The 25,381-nt window shown below is 38.5% G+C and overlaps 1 protein-coding gene across 1 annotated transcript in view; it reads left to right on the forward strand.

Annotated features, from left to right (window-relative positions):
- The window catches only part of PRKAR2B (protein kinase cAMP-dependent type II regulatory subunit beta), a 105,426-nt gene that overhangs the window by 72,004 nt on the left and 8,041 nt on the right, over positions 1 to 25,381 (forward strand). The window contains exons 3-5 of the mRNA XM_068401532.1: positions 10,461 to 10,513; positions 11,565 to 11,648; positions 24,623 to 24,729. Coding sequence (XP_068257633.1) covers positions 10,461 to 10,513; positions 11,565 to 11,648; positions 24,623 to 24,729 — 244 coding nt within the window. The remainder of the gene's footprint in view (positions 1 to 10,460; positions 10,514 to 11,564; positions 11,649 to 24,622; positions 24,730 to 25,381) is intronic.

Raw genomic sequence — 25,381 nt, forward strand, 5'->3', positions numbered from 1 at the left:
ATTCTATGATTCGTATTTAACTCATCATTAAAAGTAATTATTTTTAATAATTAAGCCCAAAATACACATTTCATTTAACGACCCAAACTAATGCCTTCTTTTCAGATATTTTGCAAGATTGAGGGCAAGATATAAGTGGACAAACCAAAGGAGAGATTAAAAGAGATTAATGGACAATAAATTAATTTGAATGTCTATTTCTGTTTCCTCTTTAAGGTATTCAGTATATGTAATTTTGCCGTCAAGTTTGAGAACCTTGGCTACAGTAGTTTTTCAAGAAGTGGCTAAGTATGCTATTGACTACTTTAATGTGTCTTCAAATGTATTAGAACTCATCTAAATAGTTTGTTGTTGAAGTTTACATAGTTTAGTAAAAATCAACAGCAACTATTTTATAATTTTTGGCTCTATTATATGAAACCTGACATGCTGTACAGCATAAATTACAAACACTGTCAGACTGGACAGATAATTCATTTTGGGTAAAAACAAGCTGCTCTTGTGGTTTACTGCATTTTATATAGTTTCCTTAAATTGTACTACTATGTTACTAGTTTAAAAATGCAAATATGTACATCTCAGGATGTAGGCTCTGGAGATGAAGAGTTGTAGCTTCAATTTTTAAAATGTTTGTAGCAAATCAGGTTTCAAAGCTGTTTCGTATTTAAAATGTATTTAGAATCTTGAAAAATATTTTGATGTAAAATAATATTAAATCTGATTGTATAAAGCAGATACAAAATATGCAAAAAAGATTAGGTTGCATTGTTCAGAATATGTTTTCTGAATCTCTGCAATTTATATTTGCTCACTTTCTATGTAAGGGATGAGTTTTCTAGTGAGAAAATAATGTACACTCTCTGAGATCTTCCTGATGCTGACTTTTCAATGAAAGTAAAAACCTGTAGTTTATGGCTATGAAGTACTAAATATGGGAGGAAGAGCTGGGTGCAGATCTGGTTTTATCCTGTAGTATTAGCAAATGTAAAGTTGAAATGTATGGAAAGAGCTCTGTGTCTGCTCAGACTTTGTCAAATGTTTATGCATACTTCAGGTATGTCCCAAATAACACACTGTAGCATTGTGAACTGCTTGGACTCGTATGAGAATGGGAACAGAAGGTTATACAAGGTTATACAAGTCAACATCGGAGTACAGTATGTTGCTGTATGTTATGCTACTCCATATGCTGTATTGGGAAAGCTTATAGAGTAAGTATATACTGGCAAACTCTTCTAGTGGAAGTGTGTCTTACTTTTGTAGAGATTTTATTGTTTAATAAATACCTGCAGTGTTCTGGACACTATAATATGTGTTTGTGCTGGTTTTCACTAGCCAGACAGATGAAGTCAAGCACTTCCTGAGAAGCCAAGCAAAACTCTCTCCTACCATCAGCCAGAAGCCTGGTTGTTTTTTTAGGTCCATCTTGACAAATTACACAGTCATGGGAAGAACTGAAATAGAACTAGAAAGAGGACTAAATACTATATAAGTCTTTAGGGAAATTCTGTTAAAGCCCCTTTCTGGTTCCCTATTTAAAAATAGGGAAGTCTTTTCAGCTACTTGTGGTGAAGTTCGAATGTACTGTTTGTGTGGAGGAGCCTATTTAGTGATTCAAACGCCTATGATGTCAGGCAAGAGCATGCGTCTTTGACCCAGAGATGAGCACGCTAGCTGTGGTGCAGAGTGCTTTGGCCTCTGGAGTACAGAAAGGTACTGTGGTCTAACACATCGCAATTTTCACTGTTATATACCAGATAATATTGAGGAACTTGTGCAAAGGTGCCCACACATGAATAACTCAACTGGGATAAAGTTATCAAAAAACATCTTATGTGGGCCATCGTGTTTCTTCAAATGGGCTTTCATAGTGTTCAGTACAATCTTGATGAAATCCCTGCTTCAGTGTGAGGACTGGTGAAATATGAATAAACCCCATGTGGACTTCTGAATGGAGAATCCTTGGGAGCTTCTATGACTCACTATTGGCATGGACCCCATTCAAGATGTTACATGTTATATTAGGCACTTCATGTTATTCAGAAATGCTGGAGGAAATATCTTGAAGTTTGACTAATTAGAAATAGCACTGGTAGCAGATAGACAAAAGAAAAAACTGTAGAAAAGATGATTGTGTGAGTCTTTGATTCCTTGCAAGCATATAGTGCAGGCTGAGCAAAGCCTTCCAACTCTAGCAAAAGGTTTTGCCATTGAGCTGTGTAGCTGAGCCCTAACCTGGTATTTGGTATGTGTTCATGATTATCAGGCAGTCTCTGGAGAATTTCAGTCTATACACTGAAAGCAAGAGTAGATAACTGTCCTTCATGAGCAGCTGATCTTGAAACAGACTGCCTTGGCAGTGCTCCCAAGTCTCCAATTCAGTCAGTCTCCACCTAATGAACTGAAGGCCACCTTCCTGATAAGAAAGAGGAAACAAGCTGCCTGGGGCTTATCCAGCTTTGGATTTTTAGGCTGGTGTCCTGAGCACTTAGTGATTTGTGTTAGTTAGTGGACCACTCAGAAGTCGCTACCCCATAAATCTGGTAGATTTATTCAATTTTTGGTTTGTTGCATGTGAGGAAATCTCAAGAATATTCATGTCTCTGTGATTGCCAGACCTTTTTTCTGAGCATACATACTTTTATTCCAGTTTGGATAGCATTTGTAATGTAAACGCTCTGTCTAAAATAGTAATAACACAGAATTGCAAGGTATCAGGCGTTCTGGGTATTAATTTGCCTAATTGTGCATAGATAAAGTTTCAGTTTAGTGACCCTGTCAGCTGTAGGTGTTTCACAGATGCCTTCTTTTTGACAGTATCATGGGAAATCATAGCCCCAGCAATCATGCTTTGTTCCAACTTAGCTTATGTTTAAAGTAAACTTAACTCCTTGAAATAGTTTCAGGGTTTTGCACAAATGGTGAATCTCAGCAGCAGAGCCAGTTGGTATTGCCTTATTACATCATGCGTGGAATCTGATAAATTCTATCTCATCTCCTTGTGCGCTCAGATAGAGGAGAAAGTTGATCTCCTTTCTCTGGGTTGTTCTTCAGTGCTTATGCTTATGTTTACTTACATCTCTCCAGTCTCATCTTCTCTGTGGTCCAGTCAAAACCAGGTCTAGAAATAATATGGGACCTGATAGTTGCAAGCTATCAGAGACTATGACCAGTTATTTCTCATTACTACCATCACACAGGGTTACTTTTGTTTGAATAAAAACTACTTATGAAATTGGGATTTTGGGGTGCAGGGCTCTCTTGCTAGTTGCTCCTGCAGTGGTAGGAACTGGTGTGATGTTAAATGGGTTTCTGCATCAGAAACTTTGGAGGTCCAGTAGTACTTGCAGTCTAGTTTGGAACTACCACCTGCCGTGCAAGGGATCTCTGTGAACCATGTTTTTAATCTGTGTTTAGTAGGTGAAGAGAAGTATGTACTGACAAAATAGAAAAAAATCTCATGCTGCCATTAAGCCACCTTAGCAATTTTCATAGGGCTAAACCAGGGAAGTCACATTCTTGCTGTATGAGGGGATGGACATAGATGTCATAGTTAGGGACGTTTGTAGGGACGTATGGCATGCTGGCATAGCCACAGTGGCTAGAGATGGTCTGTTTTCACACTCCAGCCTGATAGTCATGCTGGCAAAACTGTAGTCTTGATTTGCCCTGAATGGGATGAAGAAATATTTCCACAGCTCTTTTTCTGTTGTAAAATTCTTCGTAAAATACTTTATGGCTCGGGGGTTCTGTGCTTTGGAAAAGGTACACTCCTATTGATTTTTTTTCCTGCCATATCTTGAGTATAATACGTTACTTTATGATTATATATGAGTTTTCATTCATTTCATTATTGATAGCGTCTTATTTCTTGATACATCAAGGGAATAGATAGAGCACAACTAACATTTTTTTGTGATCTTACAATTACTAACTGTATGTTAATTTTCAGTTTAGAATTCATTCATATCTGAAATGGCTGTATTTCTGGTTTTGAATATAAAACATATTTACTAGCTGAAAACCAGAAAATTGACTTGACTTGTAGTGATGAGTTAGAAATTATAAAACCTTACCTCTTCTTGCTGACAAAGCAATCCATCTAGAGTTGTGTGCAGTTTTCAGTGCGTGTGTATTTTAATAACGCACTGCTTTTTGACAATTCAGATTTTTCCTACAAATACTTTGCGTTGATGTATTTGGGCTTGTTTGTGTTCATCTTGGGGAATTACATACGAAACTTAACCTTCTAGCTGGAAAAACTGAATAAAAATAGTCTCACTTAGTTGAGCTTAGCAACCAATGGAGAAATAAGTGTTTGTATCACTATTTGTTAATGCCATAATTATGCATGGGATGAAGTGGGTCCCGAAGAATGCTATCAGGACTGCTTTTTGAGCAATGAGGTGAGTATTGCATTTAGCAGTGACACGTAGCAAAACGTGGCAGGGCATTTGAGCATGATAAAGTCACCATGTGCTGTGTACCGCTGGGAGTGTGGAATGATCTGGAGAGGTAGAAAAATAAAATACTTAACACTATGAGTATTGCAGCCACCAGCAGTGGAATGGTTCAGAATAATTAATGTCTGTGGTGCCAGTCAAGTCTCAGACAAAAGAGATGGGCACCACGGACTGTGTCCCTGGAATATACAAAATGAATAAAGAAGGTGTGCTACTGCATGAGCAACCTGTCGTCATCATGATATGATGAATTTCTTTGTTTTCCAAGAAATACGTACTAAATGGAGAAGTGGGGGAACCAGCCTTGCAGCTTGTTATAACTAACAGGACTCATCTCAAGAGGGATAGGATTTCTCTCAGCCAGTTAGGCACATTTTTAATTAATCTCACCTTAATTTGGACACATAGTACAAGTCAGATGAATCACTTCATAAATGTGCCGGTTTCTCTCCATTGACTGTAATTGGAATCCAGGTGACTTCTGCAGATGTGGATGTCTACATAAGAGGCATCTCATTTAGTTTATGTGTTTTATGTCATTGGGATTCTCATGTACCAAACCCCAGTGTTCATGTCGTGAAATTCATTGGACCATAGTAATGTCAGAGACCATATTTCAAGAACAGAAGTAAGATGTATTGAGTTTTTCCATGAGACATCAAGTGGTATGCACTTAGAAATTAATATGTCACTAGACTATAAAGTCTGTAAGACAGGCTACTGAAATAAGCAATGAAGGAAAGGAAACTCCGTATTTAAAACAGAGCAGAATTACAGCATTGGTATAATCTTTTAAGTTGCGACCCAAATGGAAGAGGCATCCTTGATTATGGCAAAAAGATAAGCCAAGGCAAAATAACAACAGAATTGTAACCACAAGCGTAAGTTTCTCATCATAGATGATAAGAATATATCATGTTAAAATTTAGGCAGATGGGCACTAGCCAGGAGAAACTGCAGTTCTTAGATATATTGTCTGTAATCAGTGATAAAGAAGAAATATTTAATGAAGGCACCTGCTGATAATAGTTAATGAGACTGACTGAAATAAGCTTCTAGCAGAGAAGAGTGAAGAGCACAGACACTAGATGACACAGAAGACCTCAGAAACATACTGTCTTTCTGGACTGATCCTTCTTCAGGCTACGTGAAAGGGACTAATAAGATGATTCAGGGTGGGCATGGATGAGGCTAAATTCAGTTTCTTTTGTGTGATCTGGAAGACTGTTAAATGTTCAGCCAGGCTCTCTGAGACCTGTCAATTCTCAGATAACAACATCAAAGCTATTAAATTAAATTCCTGTTTTGTATAATTTTTTTGATGTAGAGGTTTTATTGGCAGTAAGGACAGGATGTAACTGTACCTCAGGTTGAGACAGACTATTCATACACCCAGCAGCACACTGTACTGTCATACAGATTTCTTGAGTCTCCTGTACACATACATGCACTAGGGTACAGAGGCTCATACCAGCTGAAACAAAGTAGTGATTTACATTATGATGGGTTACGGTGCTTACTTGGCATGTTATTATTGTTGCTGTTTAAATAAAATCCCTTAAAGTTTATTTCAGACATGACTGAAGTAACTATAGTACCATAAAACAGTCAGTAGGAACATTTTGTTTATGTAGAGGTAAAATATTATAGTTTTTCAACAGATTGCAGACTTCCTTTTGTGGGCGTTTGTAATTATTTGGGACCAAATCCAGTTCCTAGTAAACTTGGTAGGAATCCTTCACTCAGTTCCAGAGGGAATTGTATAAAATTTCTTTAAGTTTTTGAAGATGCCAAGTTTTATAAAGTTGACATTTTAGTGTTTGCTGGGTGCCTGATACGTGAGGACCAAGACTTCCACTGGGACTCTGCAATAATATGCGTAATGATACCCTTTGCAATGAAATCGTCTTAATTGGATGGGATATGAAGAGGTTAATGGGTCTACCTGGTCACTACTTTGGAAGTTGTTTGTATAATAATATAGGGAATATGGAGAATAAACAAGAGGACCTGAAATCTTAATCCATGAGCGACAGTGTGACTCAACTAGCATAGCAAAGACACAGTGGGAGGACAGGGAGGAGGAAAAGGCTGTTGCTGTTGTATATTAGCTTCAGACACTCAGCTGTAGAGGGAGTTGGACATACCGATGGTCCATGAGTCATACTAAAGGGGGAAAAGCTCGTGGGCTTCATCGTTTTGCAGGCATTGCACAGACCACCAAACAGATCAGGTAGGTGAGGACTTTTATTAGCAGAGTAGAGAGGATGGTGATGATGGGAGATTTTAACTAATCAATTATCTGTTGAAAACCAGTAAGGGGGAATACCAACTGCCCAACATGTTTTGCGATGTACTTGGGACCAAATTTTGAGACAGTGGGAAAAGCAATCGAAGGGGAAGCTATTCTATTTGATAGCAACTCTGGGGGAGAAACTGTTCAAGAATAGGGAGAGAAAAGGCAGCTTGAGTGAGAATTACCCTGGGATGACAGAGCTCACAGATTTCAGGAAGGAAATTAGGTCAAGTAAAAGAATCAGAACAACAGGTTTCAAGGGGATATAAGAGGACTGTAGGTGTAATCTTGTTGGAAAGGAGTCTGGAGAAAAGCTAAAGGGATTGGTTGGTCCTCAGAAAAAATATAAAGAGAAAAAATGCAAATTGTGACAGCACAGGAGAAGGACAAAAAGCATAGTAAAATAAATCTGTCTAAAATATAAGCACCTTATTTATATCAAGCACAAGAAGGAACCATGTAGAAAATTAAAACTAGTTTGGATTGTTCAGAACAAGTGCAAAAGAATAGCAAAAGATGTAGAGAAAAAAAATAAAATCAAAGAAGCCAAGGCCAAAAAATGTGAACAAGAAAAGACTCTGCGCAAGAAGGAACACGAGGAGTAACAGAAATTGTTCTGGAAGTATATTTCAGGTAAAAGGATGTTCGAGGAAAGTGTTGCTCTACTGCTTAACAAAAGCACACCAGCCTTCACTAGTGGTATTAAGAGCATATGGAAAACTCAGCCTAGAATAGAGGAAGGAAAAATCAGAGAGTACTTACTCTGTTAGGTGTTCCCAGGTTAGCTGTGCCTGAGGCGTGCTATACTTGGAAACTGGAAGAATTGGCTAAATCAGTCTCAGCCCTGTCAGCAATTACCATTGAGAATCTGAGGAAGAGAAATGAAAGAGCGTGAAAAAAAACAGAAAAACAGATCCTGAAAAGGGTGGGGGAGCTGGGGAGGGAAGAGGCCTGTCACAGATTTACAGATCATTTTCGTTCCTAGAGAAATTACAGACAAATATTCAAATGTTTTGTACGTACCTGGAGGGAAGCAACAAACAGCAATCAGCATGGATTTATTGGAACTATCTAATACCCTATAAAATGAGATTCAAATTTGTGGATAAAAGAAAAGGAGCAGGTGTCCTACATTTTAACTTTTTAAGAAACTTCTGAATGTTGTCTCACAAGACTCCCCTATAAACAACAGGCTAGGGAACATCAAGCAGTCTTAATGTAAGTTGCCATGAGATAGAGCTGCAAAACTGGTTGGGTAGGATAACCTCCAAGCAGCTACTGCTGTTTCACTGCCATGTGTGTATTCCACGAGAGTTTATTTTAGACACTATTCTGTTTTTTCAGTAATAATCTGGATTATGTACTAGAGAGTATGCTTTTTACATTTGAAGACACAAAGTTGAGACTGGGTTGGAAGGATGCTGGAGAACAGGATTAGAATTGAAAATTATCTTGACACATTGGAGAAATGGCTTGGGGAATAGGGTGATATTTAATAGGTGTAAGTGCATGATACAACTCTTGGGCAGAATAGCTGTGAACAGGACACCCGACACCTGGTTAAGGAGTGGGTTTTCAAAAGGATACGTAAGTCATGAATATTACATGAGTAAACATAATCAAGCTATTGTGAAAAAGAGGTATAAACCTGCCAAATGTATGGAGTAATTCATCTGTTGTACTCAGTACTCTGCTCAGCTCAAATACTGGATCCAGTTTTGAGCATCACACTTCAATAAAGATAAGGCTAATTGGAGGTGTTACCAGAAAATAGTAAGCAAGAAGTGATACCAGATGGTTCAGTAAAAGTAGGCCTCAGAGTAGGCCCTAAAAGGCCTACTCTGTGTAATCTTTAGACAGAATCAACTTTCCTGACAGTAATTTTCCTTTCGGCTAAAATAACAGTACGTTCTGAAGCTAACTGCATGTTTTGTAGATAGGGTCTGCTTCTGGGACTGATAACAGAGTTACAGTTGCCACTGATTCTTGCTTTCACTTAGTCTTAGAGAATCCAAGGTCTCTGTTAAATTGGTCACTAATTACAAAGAAGGGCCAGACATAACAAGACTGTGAACAACATCTTTGTAGTGTCTAAATTGACTTGATTCACAAGCCCTGACGCCAGGAGAAGAGATAAATCCTGTAAGAACCAGAACAGTATCTTCTCCTTGGAGCCACCTGCATGTGTCAACAGAAAGGCCTCACCCACACTGGCGCAGAAGCGGGGTCATACAGCAGACAGCATAACTAGGGGGGGATTATGACCACTAGAGACCACCCAAGACCCCTTCCCCAATTTAGTACACATGTGCAAAGACAATTACATAATATATTAGCATATGTATAAGGTTTCTTGGAATAGGTGGGCTTTTATTGGAATTGTATGAATATTCATTTTTCTATAATGTATATAACGAGTGTGCTTTTGTCCCTAGGTGTGCATGTTAGGAGGAGAGATCCTCCATGCACCCAGCACTGCAATAAACCAATATCGGCTTTCTAAACTGTCATTTGGTTTAGAGAGTTTTCTTGGTTACTATTTTCCAGTAACAGAGGGAGGTCAGAGAATATTAGAACGGGTGTGGTTAGCAGGTCAAGAGAGGTTCTCCTCCCCCTCTACTCTGCCCTGGTGAGGCCGCACCTGGAATATTGTGTCCAGTTCTGGGCCCCTCAGTTCAAGAAGGACAGGGAACTGCTAGAGAGAGTCCAGCGCAGAGCCACGAAGATGATTAAGGGAGTGGAACATCTCCCTTATGAGGAGAGGCTGAGGGAGCTGGGTCTCTTTAGCTTAGAGAAGAGGAGACTGAGGGGTGACCTCATTAATGTTTATAAATATGTAAAGGGCAAGTGTCATGAGGATGGAGCCAGGCTCTTCTCAGTGACATCCATTGACAGGACAAGGGGCAATGGGTGCAAGCTGGAACACAGGAGGTTCCACATAAATATGAGGAAAATCTTCTTTACGGTGAGGGTGACCGAACACTGGAACAGGCTGCCCAGAGAGGTTGTGGAGTCTCCTTCTCTGGAGACATTCAAAACCCGCCTGGATGCGTTCCTGTGTGATATGGTCTAGGTAATCCTGCTCCGGCAGGGGGATTGGACTAGATGATCTTTCAAGGTCCCTTCCAATCCCTAACATTCTGTGATTCTGTAATAGCAATCAGGATAGTTAGCTGAGAAGCATGACTTGTAAGGAAAAAATTGAAGAACCAGAATTATTTACCCTAAAAAGTAAAAGATAGGTAGGAGAGAAAAGTTTTCAAGTATGTAAAGAAAACAAACAAACAAAACCCCAAAACGCTCCAAACCAAAAACCCCAGACCATCTGAAACTTACACAGATAAAGGGAATGATCTGATCTCCGCATCTAGTATGGATAGCTTAAAGTCTAACAAGAATTAGTTTAGACATCGGAAAAAATATTTCTGATAGTAAGGTAAGATCACTTAGAACAGGTTAGGTGAGAAGTTTGTCAGTATATTAGAGGTCTTTTTAAACATAGAAAATATGTCCAAAACCAATACAAGTTTAGCTTTGACCTGCTGTGGACCTTATCAGCAGTATCTTCTGTGATTCTTTATCGTGTGTGTTACATTATTTCATATTATTACCATGCCACACAATGCATTTTCTATTCTGTAAATCTTGTGAAACGTTATTGTACTTTGAATTAAGTTTATACTTTTTTTTTTTTATTTCAGTGTGTGCAGAAACTTACAATCCTGATGAGGAAGAGGATGACACAGAATCTAGGGTATTTAATGCTTTGAGTCAAATACTTATTTTTTCAGGTGTTAAATTTAGGAAGAAAATAGGACTGATCATGTAAGTTATGTAACCAGCATTACCATTCCTTTCCAAAAGCATCCTTATTGTAATATACTTTAATAATCTGTGGGGTTTTCATGTTAAAGGAACATTTAAAAATTCTCTGTAATAGTCATCCATGTAGGACCTGATGTAAGTATTATTCTAAATTACCACACCCTTGATACATGATCTGTTAAGGAAACATTTTTGTGCAATTTTATTTGCCCAGAGAGCATCTGCTCCTAAAAGTATTTGTTTCGTGCCCTCATAATCTTGCAGTAGTTTCCTCAATATTCTAGTATTTTTCATAAGGCAGAAAAAAAGGGAAATTATAAAATCGCTACAATTTTCAGATGTACAATGCAATAGCTAATGAACTATATTTATTTCTTTTACTTATGTCACGCTTTTAAAGGCATTTACTTATGTCACCCTTTTAAAGGCATTTACTTACCTTTTAGTATGAAATTGCATAACTATGACTTTTAAGACAAGTTTAAATGTTTGTATGCTACTTAATTTCTGGCTTGTAAAACTGTCAAAAAGGTTATCCTATAGTATCACAGCTTTGAAACCTAGCATACCTTTTTAAGCATGAGTTGAATGAACAGCTCGATTGATACATTAACCAGACATATACTACTCTACTACCAGAGAGTAGTAGAGTAATGTTTATGCAGCAATAGTTGAGATAAAGATATCCTTGCAGAATCTTGAGAAATGAACTTGCAGAAATGAACTGCATTGCAGAAATGAACTGGGTTCTACAGATGTAAAGACCTTGTTAGCTTAAACACAGCAGTGCTTCATTTGCTAATGCTATGGTCATACAATGTTATCGTTGAGAGTTTATTCAAATCCCGAAGGTTTTGAAATGAAAGTGTTATGATGCATGGCCAAAATATTGTGTAAAATGCTTAGCTGAATTAGCTCAGTCCTTCAGCTAGTGCTGCTAGTGATAACCACTTTAAAGGTTTTTCTATTATATCCCTCAGATTATTTACCCTAAAACAGATGATCAAAGAAACAGACTGCAGGAAGCATGCAAGGACATTCTTCTTTTTAAGAACCTAGATCCGGTAAGAGATTCTTTGTAATGAACAACATTTAGCAGTGCTGCTAAGAATTAATTCTCTTCAACTTTTGAGCAGAAGTTTACAGATTTGACTTTTGTAAGCTCTTATGTATGCTTTCTTGACCATTTCATAAACTCCAGAAATCCCATTTTTATAACTGATACGTCATATATATAGAGCCCTTTGTTCACCACCATGAATGATAGTCTTTAAGTACATTAACATGAATGTATACGTTCATATGATTGTAAAGTATTGTATTTTCTTATTTTGTTATTTTAAATCCTCTTGCTGTACATTGATGTATATAAACTCATTAGTTAACTGGAATGTTTAAGTTGTTTCTACTAGTTACTTTTTATCATCCAAAAGTGTGCTGAGTGCTCTGTCAAAACCTAAAATTACCCCCAAAGCCTACAGTTTAGCTATAGATGTAACTGAACAAGAAAGTTATGAAATAGAGGGAAAGAGAAAGGCAATAGTGAGGTGTTTACATTATTACTTCACTTAATACAGATACTGTAAAAATGCTACAGACAATTTTCTTCTGTGCAGATAATTTCTTTCTATTGCCTATAAAAACAATTATGGGCTTTTAAGAAAGCTTAAATGGAGTGAATGAGTGATCTGGATCAGACAAAGGTGATAATGCTACAAAAAAGCACAGGGTTGTTTAAGGGAAAAGGCGAGTGTATCAATCAAAATATGCATACTGAGGTTGGGGTGACTCACAGCACACCAAATGCTTTCTTAAGAGAATTGATTCAGTGCTGTCAGGGGAGGGAGCATGGGGGAAAGGGAAATAATTATATAGAGTTTTAAGCATGAGAACAAAAAGTTTTAAATTTGACTCAAGAGGGAGCTAATGGAAAGACCAGCCTGCAGCTCTGTTTGGAAGTCAGGTGCTGTTACAGAGAATGCAGGTTAATTCATGCTGTGGGTTTCCAGCTCCTGCTTTTGTCTGCACAAAGGCTGAGCCCTGACCTTGGGTGGCTGTTCCCAGAGAGGCCCTGAGGAGCAGTGCCACAGACCCCCAGCTTTGCAGGACCCTGGAGTCAGAGCTATAGGAGGGCATCAAGAGTCTCAATGTAGGTGCTAATATGTGCGTGTTCTTGGGACACTAGGGATCCTGACGCAAATGATTTCCTGACTCCCTCCCTCATGCTGTCTGTTTAGTGGGTAGTTAATTAGCTGTTTGTCCTGGTTTCGTGGGGATAAAATTTATAGAATCACTTTTCTGTTACATTTTGTTTCAGTTTGTGGCCAGCCATGGTGATCAAGGCCATTAGCAGTTAAAGCCAGGGCAGCTGACCCAGGCTGGCCCACAGGTGTGTTCTATAACATTAATGTCAGGTTCACTATAAAAGGGAAAGCTGCTGGGAAGGGGTGGGGCTCTTTGTTCTGCTCTCTTTGTTCCTGCTTATTTCTTCTTCTTCTCAACAATAGCTATCTCTGGAGCAGCTTGCTGCCACTCTGTGGGCTAAGTATAATTTTGTGTGTTTTGTATTAGCATTGATATTGGTTTCCTTATTTTATTAAATCTGTTTAAATTTTAACCCACGAGTCTCCCTCTTCTTCCCAATTCCCTTTCTCGGTTGGGGAAGGGATGTTGGGTGATAGAACGACTGCTTATTGTTTAGCCCTGGGTGCGGGCTAAGTGAAGACACTCTTGCATTATACTGGTTCAAGCTAAAGTCACCCAAACATTTGCCCCTTCTACTCTGGAATTATTTTTCTGCATAACTTCAGGGACGCAAAGTGGTTTGTGGGCATCTGCTCTGGATGTGAAATTGCTTTATTATATATTTTCCTTATTGTTGCTGTGTCCTGCCTTCCACTTGGCATTAGCCTGCCAATGGCATTTTGGCAGACTCCTCTTGGTTAGTCTCTGAGCATTTCTCTGTTGCAAGCCCTGTGATCCAATGGATTATTGTGTGCTCCCAGAATCTGCTGTGATGTTAATTTTGAGCTTCTGCTTTCCTGATTCTGGCTTTACAGAGTTTCTTGGTAGTATCAGTCCTCTGGATGAGATCCACTTTGGCTTCCAGTGAGAACTAAATCTTCTGTCTAAGTAGTCATCAGCCAGTTGGTCTGCAGGACAGGGATCTATTGGCTTTGTATTATCTATATTGTAATGTTGCATAGATGTAGAGCATTAAACTGTTCCAGTGCGGGCACATCATATAACTCTTCCAAGGAATATTGAAGGATTACTTCTGCTCTTTGTGGAGATCTTCTCAGGACTGTGCTGCTGTCTCATATCCCCTTGATGTTTTGAACTCCTTTTTTTCTTTTTGCTTCTGAATCAGTTACTTGTAATTGCTGATAGTTCCCACAGTCTGTTCCAGGTGTTTAGCAGAAGACTTCTTAGCTGAGCGCAGAGCTCTGCAATCCAAAGCCTTGAAATCCCCTCCTGGGATCTCCCGTCTTGTTTACTCACCTTTGCTCAGATTGTCCAGTGGATTAAGAACACTTCCTTCTGCTTTAAAACCTTCACACACAGCGTTCTGGAAAGTTGAATAAGATAATTTTTGTAAAGGAGTTTTTCATTATAATAACTTTACTCATAAAAGGCATTGGAAAGCTACTGAGCTCTCAAGATAGCAAGGGTATTAAAATGTAGCCTTCTTCAGTCTGGCTTGCTCCTTCTGTGGAGCCAAGATTTGTAGTCCCCAGGGGACTTCTCCTACTCCTCCTTCTTGTTCTGCTGCTAGGCAGTGACTCAAGAGCTCTGCCACTGTAGTTGCAGTAATTTAAATGTTCCTATCCCAGCTCTCTTCCTCACCTCTGCCTCTCCACCCTGCAGCACAAGCACTATTGCCAGCTGCTGCAGTTCCCTCTCTGGTGTATTAGCAAAAAAAATTCCTTCATCTTGGAGAGAGATAACATCTTCAGTTGCTAAAGCTAAAGTCTCTGGAACAAAAGTCAAGATGTGTACCAATAGTGTCTCCCACTCCTACTGTTTTTTTTTCCTTGCATTGAACTGTAGCCTTTCTACTATAGTTCTGCATATGAAAAACATCGGTTCAGAGGTCAGTGAGTTAGAGCGGAAGAGACAATGTAAAGTGCTTAATGGCTTTTCCCTAATGGCCTTTTAGCAAGGGGTCAAGCACCATTCCTAGATAGGGCACTGCTCTGAAACACAGTGTAACAACATGTCCTAAGGCATGATCAGAATTGTATTCAGTACATGATGCTAAATGAAGTCCATGTTTTCTTAAAGCTTTATCCCACTCTAACACACTGTGTTTTAATTTGAATGGAAGGGTAAGATAAGGGTATCAGTAAAGCAGAAGGAGAAGTTGCAGTAGTTAGGAGGTGACTTATCAGCTCTTTAATTAACGAGTCCATCTGAACACACAAGAACCTTCACATAAAAGTAAAAAACAGCAGAACCATTTGAATGTTCAATGAGAGAGAGAAGAAAAAGACAACCTTCAGACTTTGAGACAACTTAGGACTTTCTAAACACACACAACACTGTCTTGAGCCTGCATTTACCTGATAGCAGTGTTTAAATATCAGATAGGTAAGCTTATGGAGAGTATTTATAAATATCAGTGTTTCACATCTTGGCTCTGACTGAAAATATAGCATAGTATAAAGGAATGTCAGCTCTGGTACAATTCCCTGAGCAGCGCTCTATGTTTTAAAGGCCAACTCCTATAAATTCCTTAAAGGCTCTGAAGTTACTTGAATTTTCTTGAAACTTTCTTTAACTTTGTGGATTGATGAGGATGTGACTGGTGAACTAAAGTCAGTTCAGCAAGGCACTGCTGAGTTAACTCCCTTAAATAAAAAGTACTTTTAAAAAATCGGTATGTTAGCATCTTTTTCACCTTCCTGGGGGCTTAATCACTTCCCATCTGGTTGCTGTCAGTCAGTAACAGTTTTCACTAGTGTGTGACAGTATTGAAAAAATTCCTTGAAGAGAAGAATATAGATTGAAACATGCATGTGCAACAAGATGAGGGAAAGAGGTTTTTTTGCAGAGCTCTTTGGCTACTTTTTAGAGGACCAGATCGGGAAAGAATCAAGAGAAATTCTAGGAGCAGAACTGTGTGGATGAGTGAATTAAAAGAGAGAAAGATGCATTCAGATGCTTGTTTTCCTCTCCACACACTATTACTAACTATGTTAGATTAACCCATCCCTCTTCTAAAGCACCTCTTCCTGTTCTTCCCAGAAAACCTCTTCCTGTTAGGGAACAGTATTATTTATTGTTCTTCTCGATTGCCTGCCACACCATTGCCAGAAAACCTAGTATTACTTTTGTTCTCCTAGGATTGCCGTGGTGTGCCAGGCAGCTCGCTCTACATGAATGCACAAAGCACGTTACCACACCTTCTCCTTCATGCTCCAAACGCTGGAGGTTACTGGCAGTAGAATCAGAAGCTGCGTGCCCTCTTTCCCCTCCACTTTCACTTTGTATAAACCAGCAAGGAGAAAACAAGATGATGACAAGATGCCTTGGGCCATTACTGAGGATGAGGCCCAAGTCGCTATTACTGGAATTTGTTCAGCCTAACGACTGTTTTATCACTGGGAGGAATAGTAGCAGCAGCTCATCTAGTGGCCAACACAGCCTTCTACACTTCCTTTTTACAATGCAATTAGAGAAGTTATTCTTTTGGTTTTGTCTTTTAAGAGGAACCTTTACCAGGGCTGATTAACAACAGACTATTTGGTTTGGTTGTTATGGCCCACAGGCCAGCAGTTAAAAAACATGATGAACCTATTATCAGAGTAACAGGGTGGCTCAAGGGATTGGTACCATCAAAGCTGTACCACACCCTTGCACTTAAAGTTTAAATCCTTTCTTTTGCAAAAATTCACAAGCAGTGTTAGATCATCTGTTCTCTTTCAGGGAAATTTTATTTTGGAGAGCTTTGCCCTGCTAATGCTTTTAGAGAATATTTCAAATAGGTCTTCACCCTTTTCTAAAAGGTAATAAATTATACATATTCTTTACAAATATGCAAGAGCAATTTCTGGGCGTATTGCCACTCATGCACCTGGGGAATTATGATAAGAGAGCACAAATATTGATTAACAATTAAAATTTATTAACTCAAAGGAAGATGAAAGAAAGCATAATGCAACTATGTTTTATGAATAGTGGACTCTCATATTTAAGGCCAAAGCATTCCTTGAAAAGTGCTAACAGAAGAGTCTCATAATGCTTTTACGTTCTTAAAACTTTTGGTGAATTAACAGGAATACATATGTGTAAGAGAGAGCCCAGAATGCCTGAACATGTTAATACTCTGCCCTCTTGGATGGCACAAAACTCTTTGCAAACTAATGGATTCACAAGCAAATAGTACTGCACTTAATCCTCTCTTTTTTTCCTAAGGCAAAATTAATGCTTACATCAGATCTAGCAAACAGAGATTCTCTCTACCTTGCCTATAATCAGTTATTGAAGATGTTCTGGAAAAGAACTGCCCAATGTGAGGTGCCTTCAGCTTAAGAATTTTGAAAACTATTTGCAACTCTGAATTATTTCTGCTGTTTTTTAGCAAACTGCTAAACAGTCAGCGAACTTGCTCAGAGTGGCTAGTTACAAAATATAAAAAGTGTTACTGAGCCTGACTGATGGGCATATGCATGATATATGAGAGGCAGCATACTAACTTAACATAGAACTAGGTGGAGGGAGGTTAAGGTAAATTTTCAAGGAGAATATTAATACTCAGAAATATTGATTATACATCAAAATATAAATTAGATTCTTTAATAGTGAAGAAATAAATGCCTTTTGATTAGTTTACAAGTGGATATTACACAAAGGAGCTAAACATTTTGAACTGGATCAATAGTGCTGCTAACATTTGTATCAGAGTTCCAGGGGAATATATGTACATGGGTTTGTTCTGAAAAACAAATGCAGCGAGCTCGAGACATGAATTCTGTAATTTACTCCTCCTCTCCAAGGTCCTGACTTGTTGATTGAGAACTCCTTTTCTTCCTGTGGTTTCCCTGCCTATGTTTTGCTGGCCTTTTCTATCTGTTTGGTGTTGGTTTTTTCTTTTTCCTTCCTATTCTGGTATTCAGTCTGCTTCATTACCCTCTTAATATCATGCCAAGTATTAATTTGTTGATATTTCATACTGCTCAAAGTGAGGATAAATTGGCCAACAGGATGCTGTTTTAACTTGGGCTCATTTTAGTAAAATCGTTGTAGGATAAAGAATAAAGTGGTTTGTGAACTCGGTTTGGGGTAATGGAAGAACTGTGGATTCACTATGTTCATATGATTGTCTTATGGTTGTGTCTCAGAACATTATAACTTTTACAAGTCACATGAGATAGGCAAGTCTTGTTACTATTATTTTTCTGAAGTGCAAGGCAATCTGATGCCTGCTTATGTTATGCAGGATGTCATGGATGTAAAAGGGAAATTAACTCATATTTCCTGTCTACCAGGGAGCACTCCAGCAGCACACTCATCCTTCTTTGGGGGAAATTCCCAAAGCATATATAATCCTAACATATAATCCAGTACTTTTGGGACATAACTGCATCCAGCTTAATAGTTGTTGGAGCTTACCAGCTCCTCTCAAATGCCAGATTCAGATTGTCTTGGGTTGCTATCAGAAGCCATATAATTTTAATTGTACAAATGTAGCCGTGCCTTCTGTATCCCGAATACCATTTCTTAAATTGTGGTGAAGGATTTTTTCAGAAGTTACTTTTTACATTTGTCATTGTCATGACTTTCGGTGATGATTGTGTCCTACTTTCCATTTTATCTACAATGCCTTCATTGATTCAGGATGGGTAGCGCTTTGTCAGACAACAAATGTTTGTATCAGCAATTCAAACATTGATGCTTCTTGGAAGCCCCAGTGTTTAAGAATAGTGGAGTTTAGTATGGAGAGCTCAGTTCTTTCCTTTACAAAATGGCTCACAGTAAATCTATAAACTGATATTAAGAAGACACGGACCTGGCGCAGTGGTAGCAAATCACTTGGTAGTCTGGCAGTTGAAAGAGCCGTTGGCATTTGGGAAGGACCATTGTCATGGTCTGACAGCTCTCCTGAATGAATCAAAAGCTGTCTTGCAAGGACATGCGAGTGACTGGATTTTTTTTAATCTATGTGAAATGTACATTAAATAAAATGCAGTTTTAATTATACTCAGTGTCCATTTTCTAACTGATTTTTTTTCAAGGAATTGTCTTGAGATGTAATTGCCCTGTTTGTTTTGTTGACTTGAAAGAAATTGAGGCTAACATACTATTTTTGAATAATGCAACATGCATCTGGAGAACAGTACACGTTAGGAGAGTTGTGATTATTTGCAGTTTTTCACTTGACCTGGCAAGAAGGATGGAATCAGATGCTGTTCCAGGGGCATGTCCTTGGTAAACCAGTTATCATTACTGTCTGGGGCTTTGTTCTTCTGAATTTCATGTCATGTCTTTTGTTTCTAACTGATTGTAAACATGCACACGATTTTGTACATTTCAGATATGAAATGGCAATACAACAGGCTTGCACACACCTTACTTATGCATCACCACAGGCCTAGATTCATAAAGGTACCTGGTATCTGAGTTTCACTTTAGGCACAGTAAAATATTTCTTAACTGTAACAGAATGATTCATAAAACCTCTGCTCAGGTGCTATGCTGTTTATAGGCTCCGTGATAACTACCCGAGGTGTTTTTTGACATTAAAGTTCTGCTTCTGTGCTAGAGCTTCATGTGGCCACCATGGGATAAAGGGGAAGACAGAGTAACTACTTCTTGCCGCAGGTATGTAGTGTTTAGATTTCTTAGCACATGAAGACTACCTGAAGGGAGGTTGTAGTGGAGTGGGAGTCAGCCTCTTCTCCCAGGCAACTAGCGATAGGACAAGAGGACATAGCCTCAAGCTTCGCCAGGGGAGGTTCAGGTTGGACATTAAGAAGAATTTCTTCTCAGAAAGGGTCATTAGACATTGTAACGGGCTGCCCAGGGAGGTGGTGGAGTCACCATCTCTGGATGTGTTTAAGAAAAGACTGGACATGGCACCCAGTGCCATGGTCTAGTTGACATGGTGGTGTCAGGGCAGTGGTTGGACTCGATGATCCCAGAGGTCTCTTCCAACATGATTGATTCTGTCAGAGAGCATCAGGCTCCTAGTGAAGTGTTGATGAAGAGCATCTGTGTATCTGCCATTGAGGAGAGAGTGCTCGCAAAGCACAACAAAGAGGACAAACTAGCAGATACTTTGCAGTTGAGGTAGTTTGTGCAGATAGGGGTTTGAAGGAGAACTGCAAACAGTGTGCAAGATAGTGTGGGACTGCTAGAGTTGGTGCAATGACAGTGAAGATGGGCCACAGGGAGTGCTCCCCAGCACCAGCTGGACCAGCCAACCATGGCACATCTAGAGGTTTCAACCTAGATCCAGAGGTAAGATGTGACTGTCCTGGACTCAGGCTGCTGGGAATGACAGGTGTCACTCCTGAAGGCTTGGGGGGCAATGGTGGCTTCACCCGTGGGAGATGTGCTGTGGTCAGCGTCGAGCTGCCAGGTGAAAGAACTGCAGAAGGACATGAGAAGGACTGTGTAGCATCAGGCAGGATAAACAGGAGCTTGACAGCATCTTTGAAGGGTCCACTGAAGAGACAAGAGTGCCCTTTTACAGCAGATGGAGGCACCAGTCTGTTGACCAGACTTGCTCTCAAGTGGTGCCATGACAGGATAAGACACAACGTGCACAAATTGAAATACAAAAAAATCTGTTTAAGTATAAGAACAGTGATCAAATGCTGTGAGGGTGATCAAATGCTGGAACAGGCTGCCCAGAGAGGTTGTGGAGTTAATTTACATGTTTTGGCACTGAAGAGCTAAGAATACATGCTAACTGTTTTTTCTAGTTATCAGTCATAGTCACATGCCCTTCATATTAAATGTTTCCTTAGTTCAGTATTTTGAAGGCTTTAATTACAGGGAAAATGTCATTTGATTGACTAGAAATACAGATTTTGTTTGTCAGGAAATTAAGAAGGATGCCCAAAGGCAGAGTTTGACTGACTGCAGTAGATTATTTTTAAATTTTCCATTCTTGTCACCTTTATTCAGTTCAGTAATCGCTAACCACAAACTAGATCAGAGGACATTCTCTGTCCCTGGGGCCATGCAGTGCAGTATGACGTACATACATACAGCTAAACTCTCTTGCACCTTCCTCTCCTCCTAACCCCACCAAACCAAGCAACTAACCAGGGTGGTTTTACTTTTACTGGGAAGAAGCCCTGGCTCAAGCACTCCCCCAAGCCATGACCAGGGTTTGTCAGGAGGAGTGATAGTTGGCACAAGCCAAAACTGTACCAGCTGTGCTGACAGTTGCACCAAGAGCAAACCAGCCCAGACTGTACCATGTCAGTGCTCAAGTCCATCCTCAGGTCCTATTGAGTTTGTACTTCACAGTTGTAGTCTCTGATTCTAAATGATCTAAATATGCAGAAGTTCTAGCACAGTTCATTTAAGCTGGGATAAAACCAGGGTAGGTACCGTCTCGGTCTAAGTAGGAGAGGGAAGAAAACCCCGTCATCTCCACTTGAGGTGATATGAGGGGATATATCATGCTGGTTGATGCTGGTAAGGGAGCTAATGCTTCTTTGCACTCCTGCTTCCCAGCAGTTAAATCCACACTTGAAAGCAAAGGTGATTGAGACAATAATGTTAGTTACTTGTCTAGTAAATTATTTTGTGAAATCATGCTCTGTCATTAAAGTCCAATTGTTAGAAAGACTTTTTGAGAGAAATGCAGTAACTACACTTCAAAAAAAAAAAGAAAATATTTCTTTATAAAGAAAATCTTGGTACATTAATTTGTTTTGTATTGTGAATGTGTCTTTCAGAAAATCTGATTTCCTATTCAGCCTCCTCACTTTTAAGGAAGTTAAAATATTTTCTCTATTACAAAGGATGGTGATCAAAGTGTGTTTTCATGGCAACATCCGAAAGTTCCCATAATTTTCTCAAAAATGTTCCTTTCTTGAAGCATTTACATGCCTCACAGTTTAGAATGAAAAATAAATCCATTGTGTGTATTAATCAGTCTGTAAATAAACATATAAACAATCAAATTTCAAATAATTTAAACTTTTGTTTTGGTACTTCATATTTGTGGAATGCATTATCCTTAAGAAAAATAAATGCTTTATTATATTTGAAAAAGCTGTATTAAGATAATGACGTTTTAGCAGAAGTCACAAAGATTCCACAAGAGACATGTTTAATGCTTCAAATTCTTTATAAATTTTATCATGTTTATAAAGTATCATTCTTTAGAATATGGATTATCAGATTGCCACAGCATTACACGTAGCAGATTTACACACACTGATAAAAAACCTCTTCCTGTTTCCATTTTATATGTATTTTTTAGACTAGAACTTCTTTAAGAAAGAAAGGCTCTCAGACTGCACCATTTTACAAAATACCAGAATTAATTTTGTATATGATAACAGATCTACTTTTTAATTCTAGAAGTACTTTATCCTTTCAAAGTAACTATGAGGAGTGCCAGTAAATTGAGACGCAGTTTGTCAGGGAATGAAGAGGATTCACATAGCAGCAAGCTGGGCAAGCAGCTTTTGTAATTCTCACAGTAAAAGCAAGAACCATGTGCCTGGTTTGGTTATTGCAGTCTGCTCTATCTTTATTTCACATAGAAAGTTTTGGGAAAGGGACCAGTTGTCTTTAAGTTAGCTGCAATTTATTTGTAAGTTGAAATACACATGTTGTACTTCGGCAGATAACAGTTACTTAGCTCTCCAATGTATTAAATAACTTCAAGTGTTTAAAACATATTTTTTTTAGAAAGGGAACCATATTTGTGAATTCTACTTGATTGTCTAAAAAAGTCATAAATTTCCCTACCAGAAAAGTTGTGTTTTGGTGAGCTTGATTCATAATTGAGACTGAAGATGTTCTAACCTGAAATCTGAGATGAAGCATGCTGAATAAAGATTATAACTATATATGTTATTCCTTCAGTACCGCAAATAACCATCTTTTTAGTTTAATCTTTTTTTCAAGATATCTTAGGAGTGTTTTAATTTCCAAGGATCAGAGCCCACATAATACATTTTTCTTGCATTGCTTGCATTTAGAGGATAACGTATACCCTCTACCCTCCCATAAATTGTGGAGCATTCTGCATGTTCTTACCTGTTTTCAGATGGCAGCCAAGGGCTATTGGCTGGGGAGCCGCTTTGCCAACTCAGATGTAAAGCAAGGGGAAGGGAATGGGCTTCTTTAAATGCTCTAGACAGCTAACTGACATGAGGTCAGTGCTGCAGATTCTGTAGGAGTTCCTTTTTTTTTACATAGCGAAAACTGAAAAGACTGAAGAAATATTAACAATTAATTTAAGCATGAAAGTTTTTAAAAGGCGACTCCTGTACCTCATTTTCAGTCTCTCCCAATGACACGCACATGCTTTTCTCTTTCTCTGAAATGTACTATGACCCGTTCACTGATAGTAAAATAATCCTTCTTTTTCCAAATACATACCTGTCTATACTGAAAAAGGTACTAGAGGCATAGTTAAATGATTCCTTGCTGGCCTAGGTAGGCTGCATGATGTCTTACTGTGTTTTACTATGAGCAGCTGTACTGAGGATGGATGCTGCCATTCTGTTGTTCTTTGTGCCCACACACAGTGAACTCTGTGAAGTAAAATTGTATTTAGCTTCCATTTTTTAAAAAGGCTTGGATAACACGGTACCAGTGATATTTTTAAAATCTTTGAGTAAGTGAAGAAATTCAATGGAATAAGGATGGAATTCTTTCCACCTAATTTTATCTGGTGGAATATTAATCTATCTGGAACACTTATCTAAAAAATAAGTGTCTAACTGTGAGTTACAGGAGATCTCTCTATCATCAGAGCTGATTCTGAGCTATCTATTGTGGTTATCTCTGTCCATGGGCTGCAGAAGAACTCTAGAGGACTGGCTTAGGCTGGTCTTGTTTGCAAAGGCAAATGCCATTTTTCAGTGGCTGGAAATGCTATGAATTGAGCCATTGTAAAATGTGTGGGGCTCTAAATCCACAGGCTTTTCTTTATCGTTGTTTCACTAAAACCTGCTTATTCCAGTATGGTACATACTTAATAAGATTCAAAAAGTGGAGGATAATTTTGTGTTTATTGTCAGAATTTTAGACATATTGCTGGATAAACTAAAAATAAAATTTGAATTATTAAGTTATCTTTTTAGGATTTATATTGTTAATCCACAATGAGCTGGGGGGGGGGGGCGGTTTATGTGAATAGTAAAGTTTTAGCAGATTTACACCAAACAAGACAAATTATGTAATTAGTGATTTGTTTTTCTTATTAGACAGTCATAATTCAGATGTTGACGTTTTGTTAGTCTGTTAACATTTCTCTCTAAACATTTGTATTCCATATAAATTAACAAAGTAGTTTTATAGCCATGTGTAAATTCCCAAGGAATCCAGTAGCTCCTTACTCAACCAAAGCATTGCAGACCTTTACGGTTACATCCGTCCCAACATTGTGCAGGCATTGTATGATTTAGATTTTCAAAATACTTTACAATCATTTTGAAACTTTAAATTCCGTAAAATATTTCTGAAGATAAAACCAGCTAAATGTATTTTTTGCAGTAAGGGACACAGTTTTTTTCTTTTAACTGTATAATGTTACGCAATAGTGAAGGGTGAAATTCTGTCTTTAGATGCTCATGAGCAATTTATATTGCAGACAAGATCTATGTTATCATTGGCAGGGACAAGAAGGGAAGCTGGGCTTTGAATACTAGAAGAGGAAGAAGCTAACAGTGAATACTAAATAGAACTGTCTTTCTGATTGATCCACACGTTTCTGTAGCACAAACATTTTTATGTCTCTAAGCTTTATCTGCATATTTGGGAGGCTGAACAATTAACTTGAAGAGCTAAATTTTAAAAAACAGATTATAATTTCTTGTCTTTGTGTTCTTTTAAATAGGAACAGATGTCTCAGGTGTTGGATGCGATGTTTGAAAAGCTGGTTGAAGGAGGGGAACATGTCATTGACCAAGGGGATGACGGTGACAACTTCTACGTCATTGATAGGTGAATCGCTGTGTCTTGTTATAGCACAAAGTATTCTGCAAAAGTCCATTAAGAAAAATTTGTTTCTCTATGTACTTTTATTTAACTCTTACATATGTTTGCATGGGAGAAATTAAAAAGAACACACATGAACCAGTACAGCTCTGTCTGAGTTACGGAGAGTGGTTTTTGAAAGGAGGCAGATTTTTCATATGGAAATATATCCCCATCCTCTTTATGTATTGCTAGATCCCAAAGGCTGGGTTGTGGTTTTTATTTTTACATGGAGAGAGATCTAACACAAAACACAATGGGAAAAGTTTTACAGCTCCACATTTGAAATCTTACTGCATTTCAGTACTATCTGTACTTTCTCATTTGCATGAATATTATTAGACCTCGAGTAGTTACGTCACTACTCTTCACTTACAGATCTACCGGAACTAAGTAAAATCCTGGATATTGATTACTGTTGAATCCAGTGACTTAGGAAGAGCATTTACTTTGGCATCTTTCACTCGTCTGTCGGCATAGGCTCCAGGCAGGCTGTCCAAAACACCTTTTCTTATTTGTACCTTTAGTTTTAGGCTAACACTGGGATTTCTGAGAGTGTTTGAAAGGAATATTGTGCTAGAACTCTAAAAGAAATGCAAAGGTTTTTGGTCAGTGGAGA

This window comes from Nyctibius grandis, chromosome 5, assembly GCF_013368605.1.
Source record: "Nyctibius grandis isolate bNycGra1 chromosome 5, bNycGra1.pri, whole genome shotgun sequence".
NCBI lineage: Eukaryota > Metazoa > Chordata > Aves > Nyctibiiformes > Nyctibiidae > Nyctibius > Nyctibius grandis.